Here is a 17,068-nt window from a genome sequence, read left to right as displayed (position 1 = left end):
CTAAGCGAATCAATTGCGTAGAATCTTGCGAGGTTCACGAGACGTAAGGATCACAAATGCAGTTGAATTTCTTGGAGGGAATTTGGCCTCAACTACATTCCAGTTCGAAGTATGATAATGTGCTAGTGTTAGTAGAGGTTTAATATAGTTTGGTATTCAAATCTGAACGAGGTCCCAGGGTTTTTCTATAGTTGCGTTTTCCACGTTAGCAAAACTTCTGGTGTCTTGTGTGTTTTCCTTTTTCGTATTATATTATTTATATTCATAACAGGAACAACACAAGTACTACTTAATCAAATTTAGTAGGTATGTCCATATTAATTGTGATCAATTACGAGACTCATTCTTGTAAAATTCGTATCTTGAAAGATAGATAACAAGATTTATACTTGGAAGAATTCGGATCCTCTTGATTCGGATATGGCTAGATTGATCTTGGATATTGATTTGTGAGATCGTCCAAGAACCCTTCTACACAATCAGGTTCACGGGCTTTGTTGTCTAGACATATTGATTGTTAAAGAGATAAGAGAAAACTCTATACACATATTATTCGAGGATCTTTAATTTAAATTTACTTGAAATTGTATTAATTTCTGTCAATGTTGGTGGTGTACTTGGTACCCGATCTCCTTTTCATTTTGTTATATACTTAACTCTACTAAATCAACCGGAACTTCAAATTTTCTTCGTCATCTTGTAGCAGAATTGCCATTCTATTTGCTAGATCTTCATACTTTGTATTTGAATACTGCGACGAAAAAATATGGCATTGATGCCGAAAGAATAAGACCAGCCTTCTTGAACCAAAACACCCTAGATAACACAAAAAATTTGCGAAAAACAAGAAAAATAAAGGACTTGATTAACCTGCAAAACAAAGTACACAACGGGAAAGAAAAAAAATGTAAGGAAATAGAAAAGAATCTTCCTTTGACGAGAAAACAAAATCATCCTATTAATGAGACTGAAAAACGACTTACGAGCGAGAACTAGTTACACATATCGTTACATGTATTAAAGGGAATAATAAATAAGTTACTGTCAATTTATTCAATGTAAGTTCTTCAAGGTAGTAATCCCAATTAAAGGATTTAAGATGCTTGATCTCCAATCAATCAGTTAACTTCTTTATTTGTATTGTTAGCTATTATTCCCTTGCTATTAATCCTTCCTAGAAGATAATAGTAAAATCCTTAAAAGCACCACTCAGTGAGCTTACTACGGAATTACAATAACTACTTACTCATATATGGAAGAGGAAACCCTTCGAACATCAGTATGATTGAATCTGAAACACCTGCTCTGTTCATTAAAGGAAACTCAATAAACTTAAAGTTTCATATATTCACTGGATTTGATCATAAAGGGTTTGTATTTACGATAGAACAATATTTCTTATTATTTGGTGTGCAAGAATTTAAGAAGACATCAATAGCTACATTGCAACTTGACAACGACAAATTGACATGTCGTGAATCCTCTTGAAAGAGAGGGGTGCCTTCAGGAAATCGGATACAGGTGGTGCATGGCTGTCGTCAGATCGTGCCATAATGTGTTGGGTTAAACCCCCCAATGAGTGCAATCCTCGTTAGTTTCCACCATTGAGTTTGGAACCCTGAATAGACTGACAGTGATAAGCCGTAGAAAGGTGAGTATGGCGTCAAGTCATCATGCCCCTTATTCCCTGGGCGGCACACGTGCTATAATGGCCGGGACAAAGGGTTGAGACCATGCGAGGGTGAGGTAATCCCTAAAGTTCTCAGTTGGGATTGCAGGCTGCAACTCACCTGCATGATTTCAGAATCACTAGTAATTGCTGGTCACTCATAAGGCGGGTGAATTCATTCTCGGACCTTATACACACCGCTTGTCACACTATGGGGGTAGGTCATGCCCGAAGTCATTTCCTTAACCGCAAGGAGGGGGATGCCGACGGCAAGTCTAGCAACTGGATTGAAGTCATAACTAGGTAGCCGTACTGGGAGTTGTGGCTGGATCACCTCCTTTTCAGGGAGAGCTAATGCTTGTTTGGTATTTTGGGTTGATACTTCTTTACACCCAAAGAGAAGCGAGCTGCATCTGAGCTAAGCTTGGAGATATAACTAATCTTCCATTTTTCGACCGCGAAATAAGACCTACCTTATAAGCATGTTATCCTAGGTCGGAACAAGTTGATATGATCCTCTTTTTTACGTCCCCATGTCCGTCCCGTGCGGCGACATAAGGGCACAAAAAGGAAAGAGAGAGATGGGTTTCTCTCATTTTTGGCATAGCGGGCCTCCTACTGGGGCCCCTCAAAACGGGCTATTAGATCAGTAGTATAACATGCCCCTGATAATTGCATTGTTGTGCCTAGGTTGTGAGGGCTATCATCCACATGGATAGTTCAATGTGATCATCTGCGCCTGACCCGGAGATGTGGATCACCCAAAGCACATTAGCATGGTCTACTCCTACTATTCGAACCTGGATTTGAAACCAAACTTCTCCTAAGGAGGATAAATAAGGCAATTGAGGTGAGATCCAATATAGATCCAACTTTCTATTTACTCGTGGGATCCGGGCGGTCCTGGGGGACCACCACGACTCCTCTCTTCTCGATAATCCATATGGTATCGTTGGATTACTTTATCCATAAGAGAATTAATCTGGAATTAATTCTATCATGCTACACAGACTCGTTTTAGCTCTCGAAAATATGTTGATTCTTTCAACAACTTGTCAAATCTAGTGCAAACAGTTACTTGTCGTGGCTACATTAATGAACTTGAAAATTTGTTGAATATCGTGACTGGTTTTCTTGAATCCAATCAAATTAGTATTTTTCAATCAGGACTTGGTGATGATATTTATATTTTTGTCCTCTCGCAGCGACCTATAACCTTTTCTGATGCATTTGAGCAATCTTCAATGTCTTACAACACCTTAATACCTTGAAATTATCATTACCTTACAACATTGATTGAACAATATCTTTACAAAACTGGTTCTGAGTTTTTTCAAAAATAGCTTCTAAATATCTTTTTCAACACCAACTTATAAACTGTCCTAAAAACTTTTTCAATACTTAGTTTGGTCACTTGTTGATCATTATCTTTACAGATTCTTGTTCTAAAAACTAGTTTCTAAATATATATCAATTGTTGAGTCTCTTAATCAACAGATAACACCAAGAATCAAGTTGAGTCTCTTAACCAACATAGGACACCAGAGAAATATTTGAGCTACTACTAATAATGCTTATACTTTACTGCGTTGACTGGTTATTGTGTCGTAACTCCCAGCTCAATAGTTCATTTAATATCTGTGTTTAGCTTGTTTCTACGACATCTTGCTGCTGGAGAATGTTATTGTTACTTGTTAGAATTTTCTCATTCTTTTGTTGCTTGATACTTTTTCAAAGTTTGTTTTCTTTGATGTTGTTACTGAAGTCGATGTTGCAGTTAATAGTTTCTCAATATTTTCGATACTTCTTTGGTTTAATTTTGATGGGAGCCCCTACTGCTAACATTGTTATTGGTTCTTTGTTGGTGCTGCGAATTATTGTTATTACTGCTGATAGTTCTTCTAGTGTTGTTATTTTCTACTTCATCATCTGTTACATCAACTATTACTTTTGTATCCTCACACTTTGTCTACAAATTCGACCTGTTGAGGCTTTTAAATAGTTGTTAAATGATGTTTAGTTTTTGTTGCTATGTGTTTGTTTTAGTTTCACTTCAAACTGATTGTTAGTTATCAGTATGAGGGTTGTTGTAGTGTTTTTAGTTTTTTCTTTGCTTGGTTACAAGCTATTATTGTGTTGTGTAAGTAGTATCTCATGGGGGTATATTAGGATATTTAGTCAGTTTGTTGAATATTATCAACGTAATGCACGTGTGCAGGTCATGCAAGTCATATAAATACTCCTTAGTCTGTATGTTTCAGATGAATTATAATTCTTTCTGTAATAACATTTTCACATCAATTCCAAGCTTCTACACCCTCCATTTCTAAAAAAAATAGGCTTGTTTGGTTTGCACAAAGATTAAGAAAGCTAATCATTATAGCCATTTTTTCATATTTTTTCTTAATTTGTCCTTGGTTCTATTCATTTGATATTAGAATAAAGAGTGAAAAAGAAGTGGTCCCCGTTTTGTGTTAAAAGAGAAAAAAAATAGAAAGAACTAATCCCTCCATGAATAGATAAGGGCAATTCCTATGGAAATATACAAAATCAAACTTTTGTTGAGCCAAGTGGATGGTCAAATGTGGTTTTGCACTATGGAAAAGAAGTGAGCGGTTGACCGTCAAGCGCCAGGACGAAGTGCTGCCGCTGACGTTTGAAGAATATCCGCTGGAGTTTGTAGAATAACCGCTGGAGTGTGTAGGAGAACCGTTGGCGTTTGAACCAAGACCGCCAACGGCTACTTTTAAACGGTCACCGGAACGGCTAGTTATACCTCCATAAATACAACTCGGGTTTGATCTCACAAATTCACAACAATCTTTCATCCGATCAATATTTTCTTAATTTCAATTGCTTTCGATTTTCAAAGAATCCTGATTTTGATTCTTCTGAGGAAGATATCGGATGAAAAGTTGTATGAAGAAGAGGAAAAATTTGTATGGAGTTTTTGCGTCAAATGGATGAAGATGCAATTCAAGATAGAATAAGGTAAAATTTTATGTTGCAATTACAAATCAGGATCATACCAAAGCCTTTAGAGCCATATGAAGTCACGACTAGAAGATAGACGTGGCGAGATCGAAATTTTCACCACGACAAGGTGATGCATGATTATTTTAATCATGATTGTGTCTATTCCGATGAGGATTTTCAGCGACGATTCCGCATGGGACACAACTTGGCGCAAAGGATTATTGCCAAGCTTTGTCATGTACAACCTTTATTTAATTATCAGTATGATGCAGGACATGTATGAGGCTTTAGTCCCGAACAAAATGTCATTGCGTCCCTCCGTATATTATGTTACCGGGTACCAGCAGATTCCACGGATGATTACATACGTATTGGAAAAACAACCGCCTTTAGGTATCTCAAATTTTTTTGCGAAACAATAGTCGAGCATTTTGGTTCAACCTTTTTAAGAAAGACTACTCAGGAAGATGTTCAAAGAATAACTGCAGAAAACACCGCGAGGGGTTTTCCAAGAATGCAAGGTAGTCTTGACTGCATGCACTGGACGTGGCATGCGTGTCCGGTTGAATGGTCAGGCCAATATAAGGGTCATCATCTAAAACCAACTGTAATTTTGGAAGTTTCAGCTACTTATGATTGTTGGTTTTGGCATACTTTTTTTGGACTTCCGGGTTCAAATAACGATCTCAACATTTTGTATACATCACCATTGTTTGATGATCTTAAGAATGCGACTGTGTTGCACTGTAATTTCACCATCGGCGGTCATCACTACACTCGGGGTTGTTATCTAGCACATGGAATCTATCCTGAATGGTCAACTATGGTTCAAGCTTATAGTTAGGTAGGTTTTGGACCGACGACTTCGAAGGATATGAAGTACTTTAACACCCAACAAATGAAATGCATAAAGGATGTTGAACACATTTTTGGCATACTGAAAAGGAAGTTTTCCATCATAGCTGGGCCCACACGCTTTTTTGATCTTCAAGAAATGAACACAATTATGTTGATTTATATCATTCTGCATAACATGGTCATTGAAGAAACCAGACGTGACCCAACCTGGACTAGTTTTCCAGATGAAGATTTGAGGCCGAATCTTGTGGTGGAGCATGGGCATCCGTCAAGAGAATATAGACTTGCCACTGACATACTCCAAAATCGGGGAATCTATGCACAACTAAGACAAGATCTAATTAAGCACCTTTGGGATTTAAAAGGAGCAAGAGACGATGCGCGGGGGCGAGGAAGAGGCATATAGATGTTATTTTCAATTTATTGTTGTTTATTTTAATTAATGTGTTACTTAATTTAAAGTTGTTTGTTTAGACGACTCCACCTAAAATTAAAATTAAGGCTATTATATTAAAAGTAATTTTAAATAAACGAGTACAATTAAATTAAACTTAACTGCTAAACAAGAATTAAAATCAGTTATTAAGACTGTATTCATCTTCTTTTTCTTCCGAGGCATCATCTTCGTCGTCTTCCACATTCTCATACTGGCCAGTTTGTTGAGGGACTTGTTGTTGTTCGGCCTTATCCATTTCCTTAGTCCATACAGTAAGTTGTCTTGCACTCATTGTTGAAGTATTGATAAGCATGTATATGCTACATTTTATACCCATATTTATATTAGTTATGATACAATATTTTAGTTACTAATACTATTTTAGTGCTTTAGTAGAAAGTACAAGTGAATTCGATCATCCAGCGAATAAACATCAAAATGTGAGACTTAATGGTGTTTGCGACGAAAATGGAAAAATGTGGTTGGCCTGGTACTTCCATATATCAGCAACCACAATGATAAAATCTGTTTGGCCTGGTATTTCCATGTATCAGCAACCACAATGATCAATTATGCTGGCCTGGAATTTCTATATATCAGCAACCTTATTATGCTGGCCTGGTATTTCCATGTATCAGCAGCTGGGTTGGCCTGGTATTTCCATGTATCAGCAACCACAATGATGAAATGGGTTTGGCCTGGTATTTTCATATATCAGCAACCACAATGAAAAAAATGACAAAATGTAGCTGGCCTGGTATCTCCATATATATCAGCAGCATAAAATTGTTTCATAGGCGAGGCACAAACGCAACAAATGAATTGAAATCAAAGTGGGGTTGGCACATGCAAAATGAAAATGGGAGTATTTTATCTTTCTTACTTTATTACAAATATATTCCACCGGGAAAGATAATTTATTTGCCAATGTGAAGAATTAATTGAGGAATATTTACACGTGAAATTATTTTGAAAATAAAGTAACTCTTTCTTCATTTGGGAGATTTTGGAAATAAGGAGAGATTATTATTTCATTGGAAGAACGGGGTGGAAATACTATTTGGGGAAAGATACTGATGACGACATCAACTTGCATGCAAGATATTTTCATAGAATAATTTATTTTGATTCTTTGATTAATGAAATAAAAGAAAGGGAAGGTTATAAGAAGGGATGTCGACTATTTGAAAGGAGAGCCCGGCCACAGGGCCGTAAGTAGAGAAGGGTTTTGAAGTTTTGTTTTCGAATCTTCATTTTCATTAGCTAGAGTTTGATTTTAATATGTTTATGGCTTTTGAGAAATCCATGTCTAGCTAGAGTCATGTTAGGGTTTAGATAGAAACCAATTTAATTGTGTAAACTCTACATTTATATGCTCAATAATGATTTGAATGACTAGTACTTTTTCTTCGTATGGATTGGTATTTTATTGTTCATGTGATTTTCTTGATTATTTATGCTTTTCAATTGATATGGCGTGCTTTGGTTAAGTTCTTTGACGTGATATGCTTTAGGATTGATAGGTAATGCTTTAGAATCACTACCCATGAAGCGAAGAAAATTACAGCGGAGAAACAATATTTGAAAATGCATGGAATATATTTTTAATGACTAGTAGAATTTGCATAATTAATTGGTGGAAACCGAAAATCCTAATAACCCGCTCTCATTTTGTTTACTGTTAGAATTATTATTATTTCATTTTGTTCAAAATTTCTGAAAATCGTTCAAACATCATCTTGTTGATTAGTTAGTTTCGATATTAATTAGTAGTAGTATGTTACACTCCTCGTGGGAACGACCTGTACTTGCCATTGTTCTGCTATTTAAACACTGTGCACTTGCAGTATTTTATTGTAGGTTTCCCAACCTACCAAGTATTCAAGGAGAGTAGCTTGTTTAGCTTACAATCCCTGTAGTATTGTTCTCACGAAAGACGACTTTTTTGTTGTTACTATATAGCAATTCCACGGTCCCTGACTCTATCTGCTTCTACCTTCAACTCGAATGCCTTGTGCTTAGCATAGTTGAACTCGTTTGAACCTCCTTCTAATGCTCGTTAGGTTGCGTCTTTCGCTGCTTTTGCAGCTTTCTGACCTCCTCCTCTTCTTTTCTTGACATTGGTGTTAACGTTTAGAATAGAGTTGTTTTGTTCCTGACTACTTGGAGACCCGGTATATGGAGATCCAGTTCCTTCAGGTGAGAAAGCAGGCCCACTATTATGAAAATACTGCGAGATTGGACCATGTGGTGATTTTGCAAGCACTTGATTACCTTCCCGTAAGTATGGATTAAACTTGTTAAGCACCCTCAAAATGGTGAAATAAGTTTCATGTTGGAAGCTCGTTTTGTGGGATCTTTGCCACTCTTCCCGACATCTTCGTTGCACTTCCAGTTCGCCTTCATCACTTTTTTTGTTGCGCCAAATTTGTATGATCAAAGCTACATATTCACTAACAGATGCTGAAATTGTGTGAAAACGATGAGACAACCCTTCGGTATCACGTCTATTGATGTTACCGGTTTCTTCACAAATTTTTTGTAAAATCTTTTCATAAATTTTTTTTCTTGATAAATACCATTGATTTCATCTAATGTATATAATACATAATTTCTACAAATTAACTCGTCTTCATCCATCGTATACTTGATACCATGAATTCTTGTGTTTCTTGGTTGTGATTGTGGTGTATCTTGTTGTGTTTGTTGTTGTTTTTGTTGTTGTGTTTGTTGTTTTGATCGTTGTTGTGATCGGTGCAACGAGGATGCCATATTTTTTAGGAACGAAATTTATAGAGATGAGATTTTTTCTGGTAGATTGAGTTGATATGAATAGTTTTGTTTGAAATAAAAGAAAAATGAGTATTGAGATGGTATGAAATAGTGAAATTTTGAGGTAAAGATGAAGAAGGTGTGAGTTTTAAGTTTGGAGAATTTATAGGGAAACAAAAAGGAGTAACAACCATCGGATGAAGTACGTTGGCGGTTTTGGGAAAACATAGAGATTTCAACAGAGACGCTGGCGTGTGATGGAATAATGGGCGAGTTTGAGACCCACGCCAGCGAGTGTGTCTCAACCGCCCAACGTTCCATCAAGCGCGTGCATGTTCTTCCATCTCACAACAAACCAATAAATTTGCTGGTTTGCCCATTCATTTTTCATGTTTGTTGAGTCCATAATGGGATCAAAATGAACAAATCTTTGATTTGTTGAGTCCATAGTAACTGCTCTTAGTAAACTCATAAACGGGCATATTTTTTAGAAACGGGAGAGTAATAGTTTTCTCATGTTGTAGAAAGATTGCAGAGGATATCAAGGAGTCCTCTGGAGAGTCTCGTCACTGTAAATGAATTCGAACAAAACAAGCCAGAACTTGCCTGCGTGTTGAACAATGACGCTTTACTGAGGCTGTGTGGCCAAGACACAAGATTATTTAAGGCCCAACTGAACTTCATTCCAATCTTTTTGTTACCTTATCATGATTTCTTACACGAATCCCAACGTAGTTTTAAATTTGAAAACCCAAATCCCAGTATCCATCAAATCATCTGAAATCCCTACTAATCAATCCAAAATTCAACATCTAAAATTACTAAAAGAATGTACTACTGTAAAGCAATACAAACAAATCCACACTCAAATCATCAAAAACTATCCATCTCATCAAACCAAACTTTTACTCTCTAAACTTGTTGAAGCATTAGTAAATTCAAACCACACCGAATACGCTAATCGAGTATTCGATGGAATTTGCGAAAAAACTACATTTTTGTTCAACACCATGGTTAGAGGTTATACCTTAAATGGTACTTGTAATGAAAGCTTACAAATGTATATTCAGATGCAATGTCATGAACTTAAACCTGATAATTTCACCTACCCATTTCTTATTAAAGCTTGTACTTGTCTTAATCAAGGGAAAGTGATTCATTCACTTGTTATCAAGAACCCAAGTTTGAAAACCGATGATATATATTTTCAAACTTCTTTGATTGGTTTCTATTCTAATTACGGTGATCTTGATTATGCAAGAAAACTATTTGATAGAATGTGCCAAAGAAATGTCGTTTCGTGGACTGCGATGATCATGGGTTATGTGAAACAGAAGAAGTATAGTGAAGGACTTGCTTTGTTTCATCGAATGCAAATTGAAGGTGTTGAGATAAATGAGTTCACTTTGGTTAATGTTTTATCTGCTTGTGCTCATTTAGGAGCTTTTGAAATGGGGAAATGGGTTCATGGGTATATCCATAAGAATGGTGTTTTTCTTAATCCAACCTTGGCTACTGCACTTATAGACATGTATATGAAATGTGGGTATGTCGATAAAGCTTCCCAAGTTTTCGATAAGCTAACAGAGAGGAGCGTTTCTACTTGGAATTCGATTATCGGTGGACTAGCAATGCATGGATATGGAGAATCAGCACTTGAGAGGTTTAAGAAAATGCTCAGGACCGGAAAAAAACCAGATCATATAACATTTATTGGAGTATTATCAGCTTGTACACATTCAGGAATGGTAGAGAAGGGTCAAGAGCATTTCAATTCAATGACAAGGGATTTCGAGATTGAACCTCATATCAAGCATTACGGATGCTTGGTAGATCTTCTAGGAAGGGCGGGTTATTTGGAAGAAGCTTATGAGATAATGAAAAACATGCCAATTAAACGGAATGGTGTCTTGTGGGGGACATTACTTAATGCTTGTAGTGCTCATGGTGATGTTGAGTTAGCAGAGATAGCCATGGAGCGACTTATTGAATTGGAACCGTTCAATGATGGGAATTATGTTATAATGTCAAATCTTTATGCTTCCAAGGGTCAATGGGAAGAAGTTATCAAGATGAGGAGGTTCATGAAAGATAGAGGGATTTTGAAGACTCCGGGATGTAGTTGGATTGAGGTAAACAATGTGATTCATGAGTTTGTAGTTGGAGATGGCAGGCACCCGCGATCGGAGGAGATTTATTCAATGTTAGACGATGTTGCGGAAAAGCTGAAGGAGTTTGGATATGTTCCATAAAACTAGTCAGGTTTTGTTCGATGCCATGGAGGAAGAGAAGAGGCAAGCTTTATGTCATCATAGTGATAAGTCAGTACAACTCCAAAGAGTCTAAGACTCCATTCCCCAATAAGGGTGGCAAAGAATATTAGAGCATGCGGGGATTGTATGACAGAGATATTCTCAGGGACTGCAACAGGTTTCACATTTTAAGGAGGGAGATCTCTCCTGCCTCCTGCAAAGATTACTGATGAAAAATCATTCCAAGTCCAACAATAAATCACCTAACACACTGGGTAAATTCGCATAGAAAAACCGGGGTCCGCATTTTGTAATATGCTACCGGCTACCCGTTGTTCAGATACTATTACATTAGAATAAATATACAAATGGTCATTCTGGATAGTTTGAAGTTGAGCACGATATAATACCAGTTACCAGTAATCAGAACATGAACAAGACCCATTACTGAAATGGTGAAAACGGCTGCAGTCCCTGATAACCATCTGCCTATCATAATACTTAGAGACCATCTTCATAAAAATATGGCAATCGTCACAAACACGCAAATTCTTAACAATCCGTATCGGAGTTCTATTATCGGTACTTATAAGTCCAAAAGCAACAGCCAACTTTTCACTGTGGTGTACTAGTGTCTGCTCTTTTTCATTCATATCCACGTCATGCAATGCAGATGAGATGCAAGGTTCATATCCTTCGGCTTTCAATCTCTTAACCATTTTATCCAGTTGTTCATAAATCTCTTTGCATTTGGGATGAGCTCGATCTCCTGCAAAGAATTCACTCACAACATGATTTACCTCGATCGAACTGCACCCAGGTTGCTTTTTCACACCCTTTTCTTTCATCATCTTTCTTAACTCTACAGCCTCATTAAACCTACCGGCCTTGGAGTATATATTTGATAACAGTACATAATTCCCGCAACTTTGAGGCTCCAATTCTACAAGACGAAGTGCTACTTCCTCTGCTAACTCGACATTTCCATGAATCTTACATGCACCAAGTAATGATCCCCATACCACTGGATGAGGCTCCATCGGCATCTTCGTTATTAGCTCATGGGCCTCCTGCAAATGCCCCGCACGCCCTAGAAGATCAACCATGCACCCAAAATGCTCTACCTTTGGTGTTAGACCAAACTCCTCTCTCATCATCTCAAAGTATTTTAGTCCAGTATCTACCATGCCAACATGACTACAAGCTTTCAAGAGACCAATAAAAGTGACCTCATTCGGTTTTAGGCCTTCTCTTCTCATACACATGAAGATCCTGAATGCCACTTCTGCTCTCCCGTGCATTGCCAGGACTTCAATCATCGTGTTAAACAAAAACGTATCCTTCACCTTTGCATTATCAAAAACTCCTATAGCTTCTTCGACATTTCCACATTTACCATACATATCTATCAATGAAGTGTTAACATAGACATCCATCTTAATATGATTTCTGTTAATATAACCATGAATCCACTTCCCTAGCTCAAGTGCCCCTAGATGAGCACAAGCTGGAATCACGGATACAACCGTGACTTCGTTCGGCTTAACATCTGAAACTTGCATCATTCTAAACAAATCCAGTGCTTCCAAGAACCGTCGATTATGAACATGACAAGTAATCAAAACATTCCAAGAAACAACATTTCTCTTAACCATTTGATCAAACAATTTCCTCGCAGACTCACATTCTCCAATCTTAGCATACCCTGAGAGCATAGCATTCCAAGTTATGATATCTTTTTCAGGCATCTCATCGAAAAACTGCCTTGCAATCTCAATATCCCCTGTTTTGCAATACATATCGACCAAAGTATTCCAAGACGATACATTCCTCGAAGGACTCCGATCGAAGAGCTCTCGTGCTTTATTAAACTCCCCACATTTAACATATCCAGCTATCATTGTATTCCAGCAAATAACATCTCTTTCAAGAATTCTATCAAATATGAAACGTGCAGAATCCGCTGAGCCGCAAGAACAATACATATCAATAAGTGCAGTTTGAAGTATCAGTTTTGAATACAAACCCATTTTCATAACAACCCCATGCAACTCTTTCCCAGTCTGAATTTCATTAAGACTTGAAACTGATCTTAAAACAACTGGAAATGTAAAAGAATCGCAAGAAACGGAACGAGAGCGCATGAGGGAGTACATTTGTAAGGCTTTATAATGGTGCCCATTTTGTGAGTAGCCTTTAATCATGGCATTGTAGAAGAAGAGTTTTGGTTTACGAATATTTGAGAAGATATCAGTGGCATAGTTCATTGCATTGGAAATAGAACAACATAAAAAAAGTTGTCCAAAAATTAGATCATTTTGCGTGAGATTAGTTTTGATGATATGGGCATGAAATGTTTTGAGTTGCATTGGAGTTTTTGGAGATTTGAGCGAAGATAGTAACCATTCTTCAGTTGGTTTTGAGTCCAGATTATGAGCTTGGAGAGGGAAAGTAGATGGAGGAGATAAGCAAGCCATCAGGGGAAACAGCCTCTCTTTTGTCGGATTAGAGGAGTGGGCTACGCTAGTGTTACTTACGTCGATGAGAAATTGATGAGCTTTGAAAGGCCCTGACTGAAACGGCAAGTGGTCAACGGAGCTGCTCTGCCAGGAGAGATAGAACCAAGAATTAACCTGCTGGCTGTCGGTCGCATTCATGATGTGCGGCGATTGGGCAGTTAGTTTAAACTCCTGGGAAAGATCTCGAGAAACGAATATTTTAGGTGGTCCCTAGTGGAAATTTATTTTGGTCCTTATTTATTGACAGAAAAAATTTAATTAATGATTTTGTTTAGCCTACCGCCAATCAATCCTATCGATGACACGGCGATCATCTTTTTCCAGTTTTAGATTTTTATATTTTTTTTCATACGTGTGTTTTAATTTCAAATTTTCTTCTTTTGAAAATGATCTTTTCTCTTTTTATCTCTCCATTTTCAGATGCAAAAGAAGTTGAAAATCTTCCATCGAAAACGTTTCCTACTCTTTTCTTTTTTCCATTTCGTTTGTTTTCGTTTCTGAGAATAAAATGAATTGATTCGATTATTGAATTCATAGTTTTGTTTCTAAAACCCTAGAAATGTATTGATTTTAAACTACGAAAGAGGGGATGGGACGTATTCTTATTTTACGAATCATGTGCTTTTGCCAAAAATTGTCTGTTGTATTTCAGGATTTCGATGACCAGAACTCAATTCAAGGTACATGATAGTTTGGGTATTCTCTTTCGTTTTCTTAGCTCTATCCCTTTAGGTTTGTGATTGTATTTATGTTACGCCACTTATCTTATTATAGTCTTAAGAATGTATCTTTACACCATTACATGTTCTATAGGTTTATGTTTACGCTACTGATTAGCTAATTTATGCCTATCAAGCTTCAATTAATAATAGTTTCGTTATCCTTTATTAGTTTCATATTTTGTTTGATATGTTTTGCAGGAGAAGATAATCATAATTTTTGGTTTTCCCATGATAGAGAGTTGTATGTCTGGGCATACTAGTTGTATGTAATGTTTGCCTACAGTCAGGTACACTGGTATAATTGTTACAGATTCTTCATCTCAAATACCTTCTAGAGTACAACAGAGAATAAGGCAGAACAAGCTACGAGCATGCATATGTATTTTCCTTATGGGATTATAAGGGGAGTGTTATCGAGTTTGGGGATTCCTTATGCAGTTTTTTCGCACATGTCTAATCTTTAGCATGTGAGTTAATCGTTCCTTAGTCGAGTGTTATTATTTTATTTTAGACTAGGGTATATCAGTATGTTGAACTTGTGTAATCTTATGATGTGGAAATGTAGAATGTTGTTTGTCAGAAGCATACATTTTAAGCATATAATAGGATCAACAATCCCCATGTTTCTTATTGCCTAGGATCTTGCTAGTACTCGTTATTTACTTGATATGTTTTTATGTGGCATGCACTGAAATTATCCGGTTAGTTCTTTACTTCCACCTCGCTAGATGATTTGATAGTCCTGTCAAAGTTAATCATAGGCTGGAGTCTTAGAACTTCGAACGAGTTCTTATTGGTTTTTGCATTTTCTCAATCGCATCTTATTAGTTGACAACATAGAGGCAACGTAATAGTTATACTCTCTTACACTTTATTTTTAATCTTACACTTTATTAACATTCATAATTTATATGCCTTTTAGATAAAAGGGGAATCAGGGTGGGTCTTTTTAAATCTTGTAATGTGCAAGCATACTAATGATTAATGTAGGATTAGGGGAATATGCTCAAGACATAACAGGGTCAACAATTTTATCGATTCTGTAAGATCATGCTGGTATTGACCACCTTATAGATATTTTTATTATTTGACTTTCGTTAAATCATCATTTTAGTTCTTTCTTGTAATCTCGCTAGGTAATTTGATATGTAACCTAACTGAACTCTAGGGAAGGCCTATGATATAAATCATGTTTTTCTTGTTTAGAATGTCCATGAATCATTTGTGTGTTTCACTCTGTTAAAGCATTGCTCGGTTGAACCCTCCAAGTGTTGATATGTCAACGTTGGTTGTCATATTTTATTTCAAACTCAAAGTCGTTAGATTAGATTACTAGAGTCAACTTTGTTAGGTTAGACTAGGAAGTCTAGAAATGTTGAGACATACAATTATTACTCTGAAGACCTGGAAAAATGTGAAGACGTATCGACAACAATGAAAACACCATTCTTTTCTCGAGGTTAGTAATACAAGATTTGACTTGTTTCTATTTCTTTCTACATTACTCTCAAGTTGAAGTTATATACATGAAACTCTAGTATTAGAGACTTGATCGTCTTATTATGATCAAAGTGTCAAGCAAGAATATACAAGTTCTTTTACAACTTATGTATGTCAAATTACGAAGTATAACGCGTATCTTTTGAACTTCGTAATTGCAATATAGACACCATCTTTATAACTTGTTACTAGATTCTTTAATGAGCTTAGGATTGATTTCATTGTAATACCGATATTTGGCAGTGGTTGGCCGAATGAAATATCAGTAATGGTTTGTCCTTTCCTAACACTGAGATCTTTTCAGCCCAATTGGCTCCAGAGTTAGCAGAAAACTCTGCAGTTAAGCATATTCGGGCGGGAATAATCCAGAGATGGGTGACCTCCCAGGAAGTTGCTGCTGGATTGACACAACGATTCCTTTAGAAAAACCCCACCGCCAGATAACCGCAGTGTCTAAGTAGGAACAATATCGATGGAGGGACGTGTCATTACAAATGGTATCAGAACCGACGACGGGTCACCTGCCGAGGATGGGAAAGTACGTTGTACGGGGTTGTTCCATGTGCTTCTCTCATGAAGGGCAGGGATCGTCGGAGATCTGGGCTTGAAAATATATTCTGGAGTCGAGGAGGGCTCCAATTTAAGGTGGTGGTATTGTAATACCCCGATATTTGGCAGCGGCTGGTCGAATGGAATATAAGTAATAGTTTGTCATTTCCTAACACCGAGGCCTTTTCATCACAACTGGCTCCAGAGTTGGCAGAAAACTCTGCAGCTAAGCGTGCTCGGGCGGGAGTAACCCAGAGATGGGTGACCTCCCGGGAAGTTGTTGCTGGATTGATGCAACGATGATCGTATAAAATCTCACACTGCCGGATAACCGCAGTGGCTAAGTGGGGATAAGGTGGAGGGACGGGTCATTACATTCATGCTTAGAAAACTATTTATGATTATATGAGTAAGGAAGTAGACTTACGAAACTTGTTTCGTAGTTGAAAGAAATCAGTTGGATTAGTGGTCACCTATCCCTATTGGGGATCTCCAGTTGGACCGATCCCAATGTATTTCTTCTTTATGGAAAATGGATTTATTCCTAAATCTAGTTGTAAAAAAAAAAAAAAAACACGTAACACGCATAACCGATCCCTACCTATTGGGGACCTATAGTATGACCGATCCTTATGGCAAAATCGATGTCAGATATCACGTATACTTTAGGGTTTGTGTGATTATGGAAGTTGGGTTTGCAAAATAGGAAAGTTCAAGATGTTGACATTGTGAGCAATTTGAACATGTCTACAAATCTTATATTTTATTGTTCAAAGATATTCCTTGATGCTCAATGTGAGATCCCAAACCGGAAT

The 17,068-nt window shown here is 37.1% G+C and overlaps 1 protein-coding gene and 1 pseudogene across 1 annotated transcript; one reads left to right on the top strand and one right to left on the bottom strand.

Annotated features, from left to right (window-relative positions):
• The first annotated feature begins 9,418 nt into the window (after window positions 1-9,418).
• On the top strand, window positions 9,419-11,179 carry LOC113273216 (annotated as a pseudogene).
• Window positions 11,180-11,218: 39 nt separating this feature from the next.
• On the bottom strand, window positions 11,219-13,624 carry LOC113271388 (pentatricopeptide repeat-containing protein At3g62890-like). Its single transcript, XM_026521240.1, has one exon. It carries the CDS (start codon window positions 13,618-13,620, stop codon window positions 11,377-11,379), a length of 2,244 nt encoding a protein of 747 aa, XP_026377025.1. The 5' UTR covers window positions 13,621-13,624; the 3' UTR covers window positions 11,219-11,376.
• Window positions 13,625-17,068: the final 3,444 nt, after the last annotated feature.

This window comes from Papaver somniferum, chromosome 4 (assembly GCF_003573695.1).
Source record: "Papaver somniferum cultivar HN1 chromosome 4, ASM357369v1, whole genome shotgun sequence".
In the NCBI taxonomy this organism is placed as follows: domain Eukaryota; kingdom Viridiplantae; phylum Streptophyta; class Magnoliopsida; order Ranunculales; family Papaveraceae; genus Papaver; species Papaver somniferum.
The sequence above is the reverse complement of the archived record's forward strand: the minus strand, read 5'-3'. Positions and strand labels throughout refer to the sequence as shown.

Coding starts and splice junctions, on each gene's coding strand:
- LOC113271388 (XM_026521240.1), bottom strand. CDS start 13,620: ATGAATGCGACCGACAGCCAGCAGGTTAATTCTTGGTTCTATCTCTCC.